Source organism: Corylus avellana, chromosome 1, assembly GCF_965113065.1.
Source record: "Corylus avellana chromosome 1, dhCorAvel1.hap1.2, whole genome shotgun sequence".
NCBI lineage: Eukaryota > Viridiplantae > Streptophyta > Magnoliopsida > Fagales > Betulaceae > Corylus > Corylus avellana.
Window position 1 is genome coordinate 24,811,718 of NC_142490.1, and position 16,989 is coordinate 24,828,706.

At 33.4% G+C, this 16,989-nt stretch overlaps 1 protein-coding gene across 1 annotated transcript in view; it reads right to left on the bottom strand.

Moving 5' to 3' along the window:
• LOC132170336 (homeobox-leucine zipper protein ATHB-14) overlaps positions 1-1,293 on the bottom strand; it is a 7,786-nt gene extending 6,493 nt beyond the window's left edge. Inside the window, exon 1 of the mRNA XM_059581278.2 lies at positions 1,079-1,293. Coding sequence (XP_059437261.1) covers positions 1,079-1,293 — 215 coding nt within the window. The remainder of the gene's footprint in view (positions 1-1,078) is intronic.
• Positions 1,294-16,989: the final 15,696 nt, after the last annotated feature.

Here is a 16,989-nt window from a genome sequence, read left to right on the forward strand (position 1 = left end):
CATCTTCTGCAAATACGTTAAATATATAATCAAAATGACGAAACAAAGGGAATCTCAGAAGAATAAAGAAATGTCATCAAATGCAAACTGATTAGATGTCATTTTCACTCATTTAATTTCAACCCTTTTTCAAGAGCACATCATTCATTAGAAAACAAAGAAAACAAGACAACGTTTTGCAAAGAAAAACAAATTATGGGTAATATTCTCCCTTAAATCCCCAAAGACAGAAAGGAAAGGAGAGAAAGAAACTGGATCACAGAATATTAGCCCTTTAATGCAAATGCAAAACTAGGGGCAGAAGGCAGTAAAGCAAAGCAAAGCCTCCAGAAGACATGTAAGAACATGGGTTCTTCTTTAGTACAAGACAACGTATAAGCTTAAACATGCAAACCAGAAAAGATTGTAGGCTCTACCAAAACTATTTTTAGACAGATGTTTCACATCTTAAAGCGAGAGAGGAAAAATGATAAACAATAAAGAGAATCAAAACAAACCCAACAGAAAGAAAATGAAAAAGATGACAGCTTTTCTCTCCTCTAGGAACTCCACTATTTCTAAGAAAACTGTGGAAAAAAAAAAAAATTCAAAACAAAGCTACATTTCTTTAGAGCGAAATCTCCAATCATTTTATCGATAAAATAAGAGAATGGATGTCATGACAAAACAAAGGCACGCTGCCCTCTCCTCCAGAGGAAAAAAAAAAAAAAAACTAAAACAGATTGAAACAGAGTGGAAGAGGATCCGGTAGATAAAGTCATCATTTTGCCACAATAATGAACTGATATTGACTAGAAAAACACAATGGAAACTTACACAAAAATAGCCAATTTGCAAAGCCTACTACTTGTAGAAAAAAAAAAGACCCATTTCCCATTCTTCATTTCCCCCAAACCAAATTGCAAAACCACCCAAAATTACAAAAAAAAAAAAAAAAAGAAAAAAAAAAAGAAAAAAAATAGAAAGGAAGAAGAGAAAAATAATTTTTATTTAATTTTATCAAAATATAAAATAGTAAACAAATTAACACTGACAAAGTGAACGAGTTTTCAGCTTGAACATATTCACAACCGTCTACCTGCGGTTCTGAAACCAGACTTTGATTTGTTTGGGCTCAATGTTGGAAAGAATAGGACATTCCCTAATGAGCTGCTGCCTTCGCAAAGAGCTAGGCTTCGGGCATTCTGAGTACACCCTCTCCAATGCCTCCACCTGCTCTGGCGTATACCTCACGTACTTGCTGGTATCCATCTGCTGCTTATTTGCTGAATCATTGTGCATAGAAAGCGCCATACATAAGACAATACAGCACCAAACACCAAAAGCTTAAAAAAAAAAACAAAAAAACCAAAACCAGCACAGACCCAGAAGTTGTTTTTGGGGTAAAATGGGGATCCTAAAAAGGTGGTAGCGTTGGTTCTGCTTCTTCGGCTTCTTTGTTATTGCTGGTGGTGTTCTGAGGCAGGCTCTCTCCTCCAAGAGAGCCTACTTTCTCGTTCATCAGCTGCTCTTTTTATTTCCTTTTCTTTTACTTTCTCTGAAGGCAAACGCTAGGAGGGAAAGGAAGAGCTTGACAAGTTGAACAGGGGAAAAGAGTCCTGTGGTCTCTATCTTAAACGCCAATCTCGAGAACTTTTAACAGTGAAAGGAGAGAACCAACCCACAGAAATAGATAGAGAGAGCAAGGCTAGAGTAGTGTGTTTATGTTTGTTTTGCGTGTAGGTGACAGAGAAAAGCGAACAGAAAAAACAAACACCCAATGGCGAATGAAAGCCCACCTGGCTATATGCATTGCCTTTTTCTTTTCTCTGGGTTTTTGTGTTTTTGGCAGAAAAACCCCTCTCCCCTTCTCTCTCCTCTCTCTCCCTTTGTATATCTTTTAACTGTGGGATGTGAAAATTGACCCAAAAAAAAAGAAAAAGAAAAAAGAAGAGAAATCAGAGAGAGAGAGAAGGGAAAGGAATAAATGAGAGGGCAGAGAGCTGATTTTAGTCTGCCAGACCAAAGAGAGACGTATTTCGACAAATGGGTCGCTGTTTATCTCTCTCTCTCTAGGAAAAAGATAAAGCTACAGTTGAGCCTGCCACACTCTCTCTCTCCTCTGGAAAACATTTTTCGTGATGATGCATGGCATGGCGTATATATGTATGTATGTATGTATAGGATGTGATGTATGGGATGGATGATAAGGGAAGCATTAAACGGTGGGCATGAATGTTGTGGCGTGCATGGGAGGCGTGAAGAGAGAGAGAGAGAGAGACGATGGACCACCCCCGACAAAGGAAGATAAAAAGGGAAAACAAAACAACAAAAACAAAGAAAATGGGCCAGATTTCCGGTATAGTTTGGGTATGCTTGTGTAAAATGTCAAATTTGGTAGGGGTATTGTCAAAATTTTAATACTAGTCTTATTAAATTATTCAACTATTGTACAATTTGATGATTTGATGATGGGTAATAAAAATTAATTTTTAAATTAATATTTATGATAAAAAATTTTATTTTTATTTTCACTCCATTGCAATGATATAATAATCGTATAAAAATATATTAAATAGTATTTTTTTTTTTTTTTTGAGAAAAGTCCACATAACCTCTTCAAACTACCACTCAATTGACAATGTCCCCCAAACTTTCAATTGTGACAATATTCTCCTAAACTATCAAAAATTGTTAATGTTTCCCCCAATAACGAAATTACCCTTAGTAAAATATAAACAAAAATACTAAAACTTCTAGAAAAAACCTAAAACTAACAAAAAATAAATAAATCCAAACTTGGCCAATTTTTTCTTTTTTAAAATCAATTTTATAAGAAAAAAAATTAAAAAAATTTCGATTTTTTTTTATATAAAAATTGAAAATTTTCGTTATTTTATTTTATTCTTGTTTTATAATTTTATTTAAATAAAAAATTACGTTTAAAAATAAATAAAATTTTCGCTTAATAAAATGAAATTTTTTGTTTTTTTTTTTAAACTAAATAAAAAAATAGTTTTTTTTTTTAAATAAAAATTTCAGTTTTTTTTTTTTTTTTTAAAAAAAAAAAAATTGTTTAAAAAAATTGTTTTTTTTTTTAAATATTATTTTTAAATTAAAATTTTTTGTTTTTTTAAAAAATCATTTTTTTTAAGTTATAGGGATATTTCTGTCTTATTGAAAAATTTATAGGAGCATTTTTGTCTTATTGCTAGCCTTGGGGAGGATATTGACAATGTTTTGGTAGTTTGGAGGGGACATTGTCACAGTTAAAAATTTGGGGGGGACATTGTCAATTGTGTGGTAGTTTGAGAGGGGTACGTGGACTTTACCCTTTTTTTTTTTAGAGCAAGATATTGAGTGATGTAATACTAATGGACTGTTATATTAGACATAATTTTAAACATTTAAAAAAAATTAAAAAAAAAATCCTTTGGACTATTAACATAGGGTCCATTTTGGATTAAAAGTGCAATAAAAAATAACGATTTAGTTGAAAACCTGATTTTTAAAAATGTAGTTAAGGCGTTTAGCAAAATCACAGTTTTGTATTTAAAATCACATTTTAGCATTTAAAATCGCAATATATCCTTTAAAACTGTGTTTTTTTTTTAAAAAAAAAACACCTCATTACTTGCGATTTGAAAATGCAAATTTTTATGCGTTTTTAAATTGCAATTTTTCAAACGTGCAGTGCTAAATAATTAATTTTCTGCAATTTGAAAATTTTAAATTGTATTTTTTATTTATGAAATCCCAATGGCAAATGCACCCCTAGCAAAGGACGAGACTTTGTCCTAAAACTATAAATTTATGGCTCATGAACTTCTATGGATCTTTGCATTTTTTTCAAAAAGATAAATGAATTTATTTGTTAATGCTTTTTAGATGTTTTTTTTTTTTTTTTTAAAAAAAAAGAATTGTTCTAATGTGATGATGTAAATGTGAAAATAGTTTAAAATATTTTGGGTTTTGGGTTACATATTAATGGTTATATTAAGAAAAATGGAAAAAAGAAAAACATTAACAATTACAGCCATTTTCTTCTTAAAAACATATTAAATATTAATTAATTATTTCCTTTATTTATTTATTTATTTTTTTTTATGTTTGATACGCAAATGGAGCAATCGAATAGTTGTTCCACATATTTCAAGTCATTTCACTGTTTACTAATGTTTGCATTGCAAGTTATTCTCACCTGCAAAAGTAGTTATCCATTCTCGAAAGTGTGTATGTACTACTCTCTATTTTTAATTGGAAATGAAATCCAACTAAATAGAGATGAGTATTGAATGTTCTAATTTAATTTATTTTATTTTATTTTAGGGTTAAACACATTTGATCTTTCTGTGGTTTAATAACTTTATTTTTTGTCTTTATCGATTTTATTTTGTATCACAAACAGTACCTTGATAATAGCTAAAAACAGAGATAGTATATTTGCCTAATTTTCGTCCAAAATTTGATGAAAATTCACGTTAACACCCTTAAAAAATCGACACATGTCTATATACCTAATTAAAAATTAAAAAAAAAATAAATTGGACCCACCCCTTTAGACAAAATGGGGGTGGCTGGAGCCACCACTCTTGGCCAGTTTGGGGGTGGCTCAACCACCCTCTTTGGCCTGAGGTGGTTTCGGCCACCCCTAAGGACCAACCTTACAATTTTTTTTTTTTTTGAATTGGCCTTTTGGGGGTGGTTCGGCTTGGCCACCCTAGATCGGCCGATCTAGGGTGGTTGAAACTACCCCAGGCTAAACAAGGGTGGCTCGGCCACCCCTCAAAAGCCTTGGAGGTGGTTTTGGCCACCGACATTTTGCAAGTTCAAGGTGGACAAACCACCCCCATTGACTCTTAGGGGTGGCTGAACTACCCATTTTTCAATTTTTTTTTAATGTTTTTAATAATTGTAGTTTTAAAAAATTTTATTTTTTATTTTTTATTTTTAATTATGTATATGAATACCTAGAGGTGAAAATGCGGTTACAATTAATATTTATTGACTAAAATCGCTAACCGCAACCGCCTAGCTGGTTATTTAATAACTGACAGTTAACAGTTACTAAAATGGTTTATAATTACTAACGGCTTTTTTAAAAGAAAAAATAGGAAAAAAAAATAAAAAAAAAGATGTGGTTGCATATATATATATATATATATATATATATATATATCAAAAAGTGCTCTTTGTCCATTTTTTTCCATTCTTTTTTTGTCGATTTCAATTCTACCCATCATCTCATTACTTAAAGCAGTTACATTAATTAGATGGTGATCAATCCAATTCAACCTTACTTAGACCTCACCATTTTCAAAAAGTAGCAAGACAAAGTTGGACATTGTGGTCCTTCAAAGAATCCAACACCTTCTTTAGCCTTGATCCATCTCAAATAAGGCTCATTTTAATCAAGCGATTATGAAAGGAGTTTGTTGAAATTAATTGGTATTAGCCACTTTTTGATAATCTTGTTGGGTTGTTTGACTTTATAAATAAATTTCTGATGACCATCAAATTGTTTGTCCGTTTTATGTGTTGATGATATGATGAAAACTAACACAAGTGATGATGTTATAAATACCTCCAATAAATTTTTAGGGTTAGAGTTAAAACCGACAAAGTATATATGATAATCTTATCTAGAATTGATTATTTATATTATATAGACGCACACACATATCAAAACTTACAACCACAAGGATTCAAGTTATATCTATCACATTATGAAAAAAATTCCCTTTCATTTTTTTTAAGTACTTAACATGTTCTCATTTTAACGTTACAAATAATACTATTTAAAATAATAAAAATGAAATTATACGAGTTTATGTGAGTTGAGCTGAGTTTGTACAAGTTCTACTCTTTTTTATTAAAGGAGCCTAAATTTATTTTCAAGCTCAATTCATTTAATAATTGAACTAAACTCGGGTCAAATTTATATGAGTGTAGCTCGAGTTGTTCATAAACAGTTTAGTTCATTTGCAACTTTATTTATAATATATGTCAACAAATAATATGCACTTCGTTGTTTTTGTTTTTTTTTGTTAAAAGACATTTTTAGTCTGTGGTTTGCACCTTTATCAAAGAGCTACCACAATTTTAAAAACTATCAAAAGTGGCACCTATGATTTTTCTTATTGTCGTTTTTAGTCCTTTTGTCTATATTCCGTCCAAAAATTTTAACACTTGCATGTCAAAGCCTTTCAACTCTGCCATGTGTCTCCATGCCACATCATTCCTCAATTCTTGCCAAGAATTTGAGCGTATCTTCCTGGAAGAATTTGAGCGTGTTTTCTAATGCTTCGATGAAGATGGTGATGGGAAAATATAAGCTTCAAACTTGGGGCATCGGCCGGGTCTCATGGGTGGTGGAGATATGTTCTTGCTGAAGGCCAAGGTTGAAGTTGTGGCTCGGTTTGAGCCACCCCAAATTATTTTTTTCCTTATGATTCTGGTCTATTTAATTTGAGCCATTTTTAGAATTCCCTAAAAAAAAAAAGGGACAAATTTGAAAAGTTAATATCAAAAAAACGCATGTGCACCGTATGTGAGCTATTTTCTGTTAAATAAGCCAAAAATGGCTAATCGAATGGCTACATTACAAATTTTTAATACTTTGTTGGAGTGTATTGCCAATTTTTAAACATTGGAGACAAAATTGAAATTGAGGTGAAACTTTGAGGGAGTAAAATGTTTTTTTTTTTCTCTTATTTATTTATTTATTTTAGAGTAGTGTTAATGTGGCAATCCATGAAGTGGCAAGGGGGACATGTGGTTGGTTATTAAAATTTTGAACATAATATAGATAGGACTAAAAAAGATAATGAGAAAATTGTAGATACCACTTCTAATAGTTTTTTAAATCGAGGTAGCCATTTGATGAAGGTGCAAATCATTGGGATCAAAAAGGTATTTAATCTTTTTTTTTTTTTTTTGTTTTTTTCTCTCTTTTGCCAAATTCAATTCTATCCACCATCTCAGTACCAAAAGCAATTACCTTACGTTGTGGTAGATCCAATTTAGCCTTACTTAGACTTTGCCATTGTCAACAAGTGGTGAAACAAAGTTAGAGCCTGTGATCTTTTAAAGAGCAAAAGACCTTTTTAGCCTCAATCAATCTCACATAAGACAAGACCAATATTATCTTAGTTTAATCAAGTGACCATGAAAGGAGTTTGTTGCCATATTCCACATTAACATTCTTCTTATAAAGTTCATGGACCCTGTGATGACCATAGTCTCAAAAAAATGGATCAACTCAACAATACCACCTCAAAACTGATATGACACCAATTGATATTAGCCATCTTTCGGTTGTTAGATTTTATAAATGAAATTCTAACGACAATCAAATCATTTGTCAGTTTTACATGTTGATGATTTGATAAAAATTAACACGACTGAAGATGTTATAAATAAATAAGAGAAATGCTATAGTGCAATAAAAAGACCATTTTTAGCCCATAAAAGTCTTGGGTGGCAAGAAGTCACTTGCCCAATCTGTAGTTGCTGTGACCCCACCCACTGATGAGCTTATGACTTTTTGTTACCTAAGACTTTTATAGGCAAAAAATGGTCTTTTTACTACACTATAACATATCTCAATAAATAAAGTTTGATGGTTAGATCTAAAACTAACATCTTGTATCCTTTTTAGTAGTTGGATGAGTCAAAATCTCCTCTTTGTATTCCATCAAAAGTGGTAGCTCAAGGAAGAATTATCATCCTTGGACAAGCTCACCTTGATCCAATTCCTCATCGCCATTACCACTATCATCATCTTCATTTTCTTCATGTATCTCTTCTTCCTTCTGTATGTTAACGAAGGGGGCAACTGAAAGGAACTGGTAGAATAACTCCTCACATTGGAATATTTTGAAGTTTGAGAGGCATCGCAAATATGATAATAATTCTGGGGATAAGTGTAAAGCCCAAAACCCTAGAAACTCGATCCTCAAATCCTTTAAAACTCTTGAGAAACCCATTTGCATGAACTTCTAGCTTCCAAGGGTGTTAAAGTGAAGAAGAAACTATCCCTTTCAATAATTTTTTTTAAGAAAAAAACTATAGACCTTTTAATCCTTATGTTTTCATTTTATAATTCTTTTACATACATATTCTTAGATTTTTTAAAGTATGTCTTAGGATGTGATGGATAATTTAAAAAAAAAAAAAAAATTATGTGAAGATTTCAAAGAATGTTATCCTATTATATGTTAAAGTATATTGCGATTTCAACGGGGAAATATTTGAGTTTATGTGAGAATTTTTTATGATTTTATGAGATGAGTTTTGAAAGCGTGTTCAAACAATATCTTCAAAACACTCACACACACGTCGTTTATTGTATGATTGGTATTAAACAACTTTATGGAAAACTTTTAATGATTTCGTATTAAGGGTAAAACCTTGGAACCTAAAATATTCTTGAATGTTTAGGAGCATTTTAGGACCCCTAGGGATATTTGATATTGATTGGAATAGGTGCTAGGGGCTTGGAAAGCCCCAAAACAAGTGGTGTTTAGGGTAGTTTTGAACCCTCCACATGCAGGATCGAACCTTGATAGCCAAGATCAATCCTAGAACTTCCACGATTAAATAGTCCATAATGTCTAAATTAAGGTTTTGAAATGCGTTTTAGGTTCCGAAGTGTGTTTAGGTATATGGTTAGCATTTGGCTAATATTAGGGTTTGAATTTGCAAAATAGGAAGTTCGAACTTTCAGTATGTCGGATATTGGATCTAAGCTAACAACCCAAAAAAAATTCTAACCACATCTACACTATCATCCCAAAAGGATTAGTCAATTTGGAGCTTCCATAAAATTCTTTATAAAGTCTAGTTTTACCTAGTAACTAGGCAATATGGAACTTAATACTCATGGTTATCTTTATAAATTACCCACTCTATGTGGGCTACTTCTCATCTTCCCAATATGATATCAGGGTGTCACAAACTCCCTTCCCCTTTAAACTTCCGGTGTCTTCGTCAATGCCACATCATGCAATGCTCTAATACAACATGGCCTGTCATTACTAGAGGTCTCTAGTACCAGTTGTAATGATTAGAGAAAAGCACTAGCTACATTTGTGCAATCACCCCAAAAGGACTAATCAATTTGGAGTTTTCTTAAAATTCCTTATAAAGTCCAGCTTTACCTAGTAACTAGCCAATGTGGAGCTTAGCACTTGTGATTATCTTTATAAACCACACACTCTATGTGGGCTACTTCTCTTCTTCTTAATATGAGATTGAAGTGTCACATAAGCATTTGAGATAAGTAAATTGATCATGGAAGTAAATAAAAAAAAAAAAAAATTATTTATACATGAGATTCTAAATGAAAACTAGAGATTTTTCTTAAAGCATGAAATCACATAATTTTCAAATATGATGTGAGCCGAAATCATATTTCATTTGTATGACTATACTTCAAAAGTTGAGTTGTGTTTTATTAACCAAGCATATTGCAACAATGAGAGATGACAAAAAATTATGGGATGTTAATAAGATTTACACCTAACCTGAATAGGGAGTTGATATGGGGTTTATGGTTACCCAATGAGGGTGTTGATATGAGTTACGATTACCTTGAAGGTGGCGTCAGTATGCATTACGGATTACTCAGTGGTGGGTTTTTTGATATGGGTAAGACTACCTTGTAATGGGGTGTCCGTATGCGTTATGGTCACTCGATGACAGGTCACCGGTATGAGCTACGGTTACCTTGCAATGAGGTGTCAGTATAATAGCATATCCAATATGTTTATAGTTCCTTGTTGTAGAGGTACCGCGGTATGTTATAGATTACCTATAAAGTGATCTGGTTAGCATCAGATTACTTATACAAGAATATGATATGTTATGCTAACCTCCATTGTATAAGAGTTGATATACATGTATGTTACGGTGCTTCGTATACTAGTATGTTACGGATCACTTACAATGGGGTTCCGGTATGGTAAGAAAACCTCCACCGTATGAAGGTTAATATACGAGTATGATGATGTGGTAAGATGATGACATGATATAATGAGATGAAGTTATGGTTGTAATGTAAATAAGATGTGCATAAATGTTATGTTTTAAATTCGAATATTTTTATGCCTCAAAATGAAATTATTATGAAGCATGCCATGTTTTATAAAATTGATACTTGGCAGTCATAATCAAACATTTTTAAAACATTTCAAAGGGCATGGTATCATGAAGTCATTTTGAGTATATCACAAAGATCTTATTTTATGGTTTACTTATGCGTGATGTTTACTTATTAAGTTGCTACATTTTCACTTGCGAAATATTTATTTGTTTCACAGTTTAGCAGATACTAGATTTACCTAAACCTTAGAGTCTTTCATTATGCATAGAATGTAGAGCGAGAACTATATGCTATTTTATTGTACTTCAATATTTATGAAGTTCAATAATTTAGTTTGTGATAGTTAGTTCTTATTATCTTTTATGGATTTTGAGTTGTAATTATTTAAGAGATGTTTTTTTAAGGTAATAGGTGTAGCTCAGATCATTTTTATTTTTATTTTTTGTACACTATTTTATTCTCTCTTATAAGTGTTTAAGCTTTAAGAGTTAATTAATATGGGAAGTACTGCTAGTAACTTTTCAAGTTAATTATTCTTATTAATTAAATCTGGGGGCATTATATCTAGAGGGGCCGGTGGCTAGCATGTTATGAGATGATCGTAAGCCATAGAGGGTGTAATTGTATTTTAACAATAATTTTTATGAGTAATGCTAGACGTGCTCTCCAGGCCCCTCTTATGTCCCTTTAAATTTAATGTGCATTTTAAATTACCATTGAATTTGTAATAGATCACTATTAAATTTTGATCAAATGATAATTTTACAAGCTACATCAGTTTTAGAGGATAGAAAATGGACATGGAAAGAGCGTCTATAATTGCAGTGACCCAAGTAATTAACTAAGCTTGGGTAGTTTAGTTAAAGGGTGAAATTGAGTTTTGGGTCACTAGGTATAGCTCTAGGGGCATTTTAGAAATTTTAGACTTTTTGACCGGATGTACGCAGGGGGACCACCGTACATACTCTACAATAGTACGCGGATGTACGCATGGGGACCACCCGGACGTACGCTGACTTTTGGATAACCCCTGGTTAATGCCCGAATGTACAATGCAGCATTTGGTCCGCTGGATAAATAGTACTGTACGTACGTTGCTTTTCAGAATAGCCTACAGTGCTCACAGCTTTTTTTCACCTATAAATACCTTACCCCTTCACCCCTTATGCCTCATTTTCGCTCTTGTTCCCTCTGGAGACCCTGTGTGAATGTTTTGTAAGGATTTTGTAGGTTTTGTGAGTTTCTTGAAGGAGAAGAGGTGGTTTCTTGAAGGCTTTGCTTCTAGTAGGTAACGAACCCCATACGCTTAAGTTTTCTCTTTAGTCGTTATACTGCTTTTCTAGACTAACTTAGTTGTTGGTTCGAGTTTCTAGCTAGATTGTGTCTTTAATCTTGATTTAAGTTGGGTTAGCGTTTCATATTTGTTGAACATGTTCTATTGTGCATGGAGGATTTATTTTGAGATAGGAAGTCTTAGAAATCCTTTTGATAGCTTTAAAACCAGTTTTGGAGGACAATGGGACGTTTGTAACAAATGAGGTTCTACCCAAACCTTCTGGGTGGACGTACGGCCATGAGTCCGAACGTACGGCCAGAAGTGTTCTAGTGAATGCCATTTTGACCAGTCGTTCGATAGCCTCTATTTTCACGTTCTAGGTTCGTTTAGTTGGACTTAGGACTAATAGAAAGTTTTTCACAGATTTGAAGAACCCAGACCATTCGGAGGATTACTCGAAGAATCTAAACGACCCAGGTGAGTTTTAACTCACATAATGCTCGCCATTTATTTTCTCACATTGTACGACTATATTTGTGTACCAAAATATGCATATTTACAACTCTTACAGTATATTTCTTGCTGCACACGAACTCTAACTTTTTATGAAAAATGTGCTACTTAATAAAGATAATGACATTGAGACTTGTAAAAGAATACATTTAAAATACGGATAAGATTAATTGCATCGTATGACATGGTACACCGGTACTTGCGGGATAACGACTATGGGCTTATTATACATGTTAATTTTATGATCAAATGCATGTCTGATATATGGGCCTTCAATCCAATGGTGGTTTCGTGACCAGCACAGCCTTAACAGACGGTCTCTATAGGACGTACATCATTAGTAGCGTGGGTCACCTAAGGTCAGACTCGGTTGGGCTGCTAGTGTTATGGACGGTAGCGTACAATGGTCAGGGCACCAACATTATATTACAGGTCATTCGGGACAGTGCCAACCCTGTTGAGAAGGGATAATATATCGGGAAGACCATACTGTTGAATTATCATTGTTACTCATGATTATAAGCATGTATTATATCTATATTGCATCCATGGATAATTGTCATTCCAAAAATGTTCCATCTTTTAGCAAACGGAGTTCATTACTAAAACGGCATGGATATTATGTGCATTAACTCTCACTAAGTCCTTAGACTTACCCCTTTTATTTTTCTCTCTCCATTATGTATAAATTGTGCAGTTTAGCTAGCATAGAGGAGGATGCCTACGGACCGGACTTGGATGATTGCTTAGGACTTGATGAGAGTCGTTTTTGAGGACATGAATCCAGTGTGGTTGGAGGCTATGTGGGATGACGAAAGAACCACCCGGGAAGATATGATCGAGATTCTTATCTCCTTGGCATTACTTTAGATTAGACGTTAATTTGTTTTATTTCCAAACAATGATTATGGCCTGTAACTTTTATCTGATGATGGTCTGTTGACCAATATATTTGGTAACTTATATATATATATATATATATATATATATATATATATATATATATTATGAGGTATTATAATTACTCTGGTGTGCGAAATTGTGGCTGTTTTAGTTGCTTTTCTTTTTCCTATAGTAATAAAGTCTTATACTGAATTCTCTCGTTAGAAGAAGTTAAGATCTTTGAGTCTTGTCCCGTAAGGGATAGGGTTGGAAGACGAACCATGGGGTCAATTACCAGTTAATTGATTTTCAATTGGGGTCGTTACAATAATCACTACATTTCTATTATCTATTTAACGGAACGACTGTCGGAGGTCTCAAATTTAAAATGAGCCTAGACTCATACCTCGAACCTATCAAATTGAAAACAAGATCATAAAATCAAAATCGCGAAAAGCATAAGGGGTCTAGATCAGATTTCCTTTTGTAATATCATATGATTTCATTTATAAACCGCCCAAGTTGATACTTTGTAAATATATATTGAATTGAGTTAAATAAGACAGATTGAATCTTTCGAGTTTTCTTACATCATGAATGTAAAACTTTATGGTCAAAACCAGGTTAATTTCTTGTTTATCATTTTTCTGTCATTCACTTATGGTATATCAAAAAGTTTAGGAAGTTATTATATGAATAAATTCACATTATGTAGTTTCTAGAATAATAGCAATTTTTACCCTTTAAAACAACTATGGCTTTGTTCGTCAAATTGTTTTGGGAGGTATTTTTTTATTTATGATTTTAAAAAAATATTTTGATGTGATATAAAGATAAAAAAAAAATTTTGTGTTTGAATTATTTGTTAATATTCTTATTTTGAAAAGAGAAAACAAAAAAAAAGAAAAAAAAAGAAAAAGAAGGTATCAGGCTATCAGCCCACTAACAATATTCGAAAGAAAAACGATGAGGGCCACTGCCTAGTCTCTGAAAAGGGATAAGGGTTATTAACCAGAAAGTAAAAAACGAAATGGGAAGCAGATAATTCAGCATAAACAGTCAATCCACTAGAAACTAATGTTTACTTTAGAGGTGGGGATGGTGAATTAATATATATGTAATTAAGTAAATTAATTGGTTTGATAGGCAAAGTGGATCAGTGGGGCGGCTAAGATTAGGCTACTTTTATTTTAATGCATTTAAATGGAATTTTGCATGCGCTACGAAATGGCTAAGAACTTTGGTGCCCATATTATCATTGATTAAAATAATTAATGAGAAATAGGATGTAGAGTTTTGGGCACATAATTCACAAATACATATGTATTTATTTGTTCTTCAATCGATCTGGGGAGTAAATGAGAATGATTTTCAAGTGTTTACAGGCCAATATATGGTCAATGACTCATTCCTTGTGTTGAATACTTTGGAAAGTTGATTAAATAACCTTTACCCATGAAGCAGAATATATTACCTTCAAGTTTTCTTCCTAACTCACTAAATTGACTTGAGAGTCGAAGTGGTCTCACCAGATCCACCACTGTCGAACCCTTTAATAATACAGTTGATTAAGCATATATATATATATACCTGAATGAATACCCTTTTATCCTCTTTAATTTATAGGCTTCGTCTCGCACCCTTCTTCCTAGGGTTTTAGAAATTAATTGTTTGTTACTGACGTGGAGATTCCTTAGGCCCTTCTATGGGGTCGCTAGGCCTCTTGACAACTTCAGTAGGCAACCTTCGGCGAGCTCGTCCATAATTAGGCTATCCAATAGTCCCCCCATTATCTTGAGTGACTTTTAGTTATTCATGAAAATTTGTCTTCTACGCCCGTCGGTATCTAAACCCTCCGATATGCATGTTAACATGACTCAAAATCATGAATCTCAGCTAGAGTTAATACAATCTAGAATTCTAGATGCTTAAAGAATGCTCAATCTGAAGTAAAATATTGATCAATCAAGTTATATATATAATATTGCTCAGAAATGGGCAAGACTTTCATATATATATATATATATATATATATATATAAAAGTGGCTTTTTTATTTTAATGATTAAATGAAAGTAGTAGTAGGATAGGGCAATAGGGTTGGGCTCACATTGTGTTACTCCAAAGTGGCGATGAAGCTTTTGAGTAGAAAAGTATAAATATAGGCAAGTGATGGTCTAATGAGAAGTAATTAAAATAACAGGAAGTGGGCAAAGGCTTCATGGAAGACGAAAGATTGACCATTGATGCATCATTTACGTATATGTACCTATAGATATAGTGCTCTCATATCAACCATATTGAAATCGAGGCCACCTCTATATGTTATTATTTCATGAGAAGACTCATCATGAATTCAACTTGTCCATGCTTTTTGGTTCTCTACGTGCCAAGTTGCAAAAGAAATATATTTAGCCTTCAATCTTAGAATATATAATAAGAGATGTTCTCTTTGTTAAACCAAGCATTACCTTAACTTTAAAGCGTTGGCTCAAGTGGTAAGAGTTTTTGGAGCCACACTCGCCGGCGAAGTCAAGTCTTAATTAATTATTCGATTCGTATGAAGTTTACCCGACAATAGTGAGTACATGAAATGGCTCTGTCTTAGAAGGGTTTCCCGTCATTGCCTCACAATATAGAATCTAATTAAACCCTCTAAGAATTAAATCCTAACAAGTAAGTAGTCTTAATTAAACCTCAAAGCTAGAATCTAACTCTAAAATGCACTTATCTTTTCCTTTTTGGGTTAAGATCGACCGCACCAACCATTCCTTTTGGTGACAATTGAGAGTGTTTCCCACCTCTCCATGCCTTGGCTCAGAAGAATCCAAGAGAGAGAGAGAGAGAGAGAGAGAAAAGCAATTGACTTTTGGATTTCACAAAGGTTGACATTTTTACATAAAGGGTTTCATTTCTTGAAAGAATCCAAAGCTTGAAAACACTCCTTCAAAGCAGCCTCTCTCTCTCTCTCTAACATATATATATATATATATGTGTGTGTATAAATATAATTAATGGGCTTATGATGGGAGCTGAAGGAGGAGGTCAATGGCTACACAGACTCCCTTGGTGTTTTCTTGTCTCCCTGGCCAGATTATGATCATGCAGCCCTTTGCTTCTCTTTATCTTGCTTTTACCCTCTCCTTTTCAAGAGTGGGGGGGTGGGGGGATGCACAAAACAAAGGGGATCAGGGACAATGAGACCCCACCATTGGGGCATGTTTCCCACATCACATTGCGTGATTTTGCAAAATTTACAGTGGTGGAAGTCCCTTTCCAGCCCCATCTGAGGGGCCCAAAAAAGTCTCTTTTGGTGGAGAGGAGAGGAGGCTGCTGACCCCATTTTCTCATGCACCAAAAGATTGTTATACAAAGACCCCACCCACCACGTTTCTCCCTCTGCAATTGCTTAATTGCCTTTGCTTCCATTTCACATCTCTCTCTCTCTCTCTCTCCATGCATGATATAGAAGAGGTGTAAAGGTAAGAGGTGGATAGAAAGGAGGGAAGGGGAGTTGATAGGATGGATGGCTCATGTGATGGGAAATAAGTCGTGATATCTTTGCTACTAATTATGCCACAATATACTTGTTATGATTAGGAGTGGTATTCAAGTATGTGAATTTTATTTGTCAAAACCTTACAAAAGGGAAAGGAAAGATTAGCAGGACGAGCGAGAGAGTCTTCCAACATATATATATATATATATATATATATGCATGCCTGCCATGCATCCCATGCATTCTTTTCTTTTCTTCCCATATGATTAGTATCCATATATAGGGTTTTCAATCTAAACTAGGAACACGACATGTAGTTTTAGGGTTAGGGCTTAGGTTAAACGAGTTTGGTCATAAACGAGTCACACGAGTTGACCTGTTTATATATATATTTTTTATTTTTTATTTTTATTTTTTAAAGTAAATTTTAAGTTTAACTGGCAATATAACCCTCAAATCCGACACTTAATTTTAGTATTAGAGTTTAGGTTAAATGAGTTCGGGTCATAAATAGGTGACCCATTTAATAAACGTGTCATGTTTGGATTGGCGGGTTAGCCAGGTTGACATGAACCCGTTTTACCAGCCTTAGATATATATGAGAGCATTAATATTATTGGAGGTGGAGTATGATTTTAAAAGTGAAGGACAATCGGACATCATATATTTCACTAGAATGTTTCATCAAGGAATTGATTGTTTCGACGTAATTTATTTTGTTGAAAATGTTTTTTTC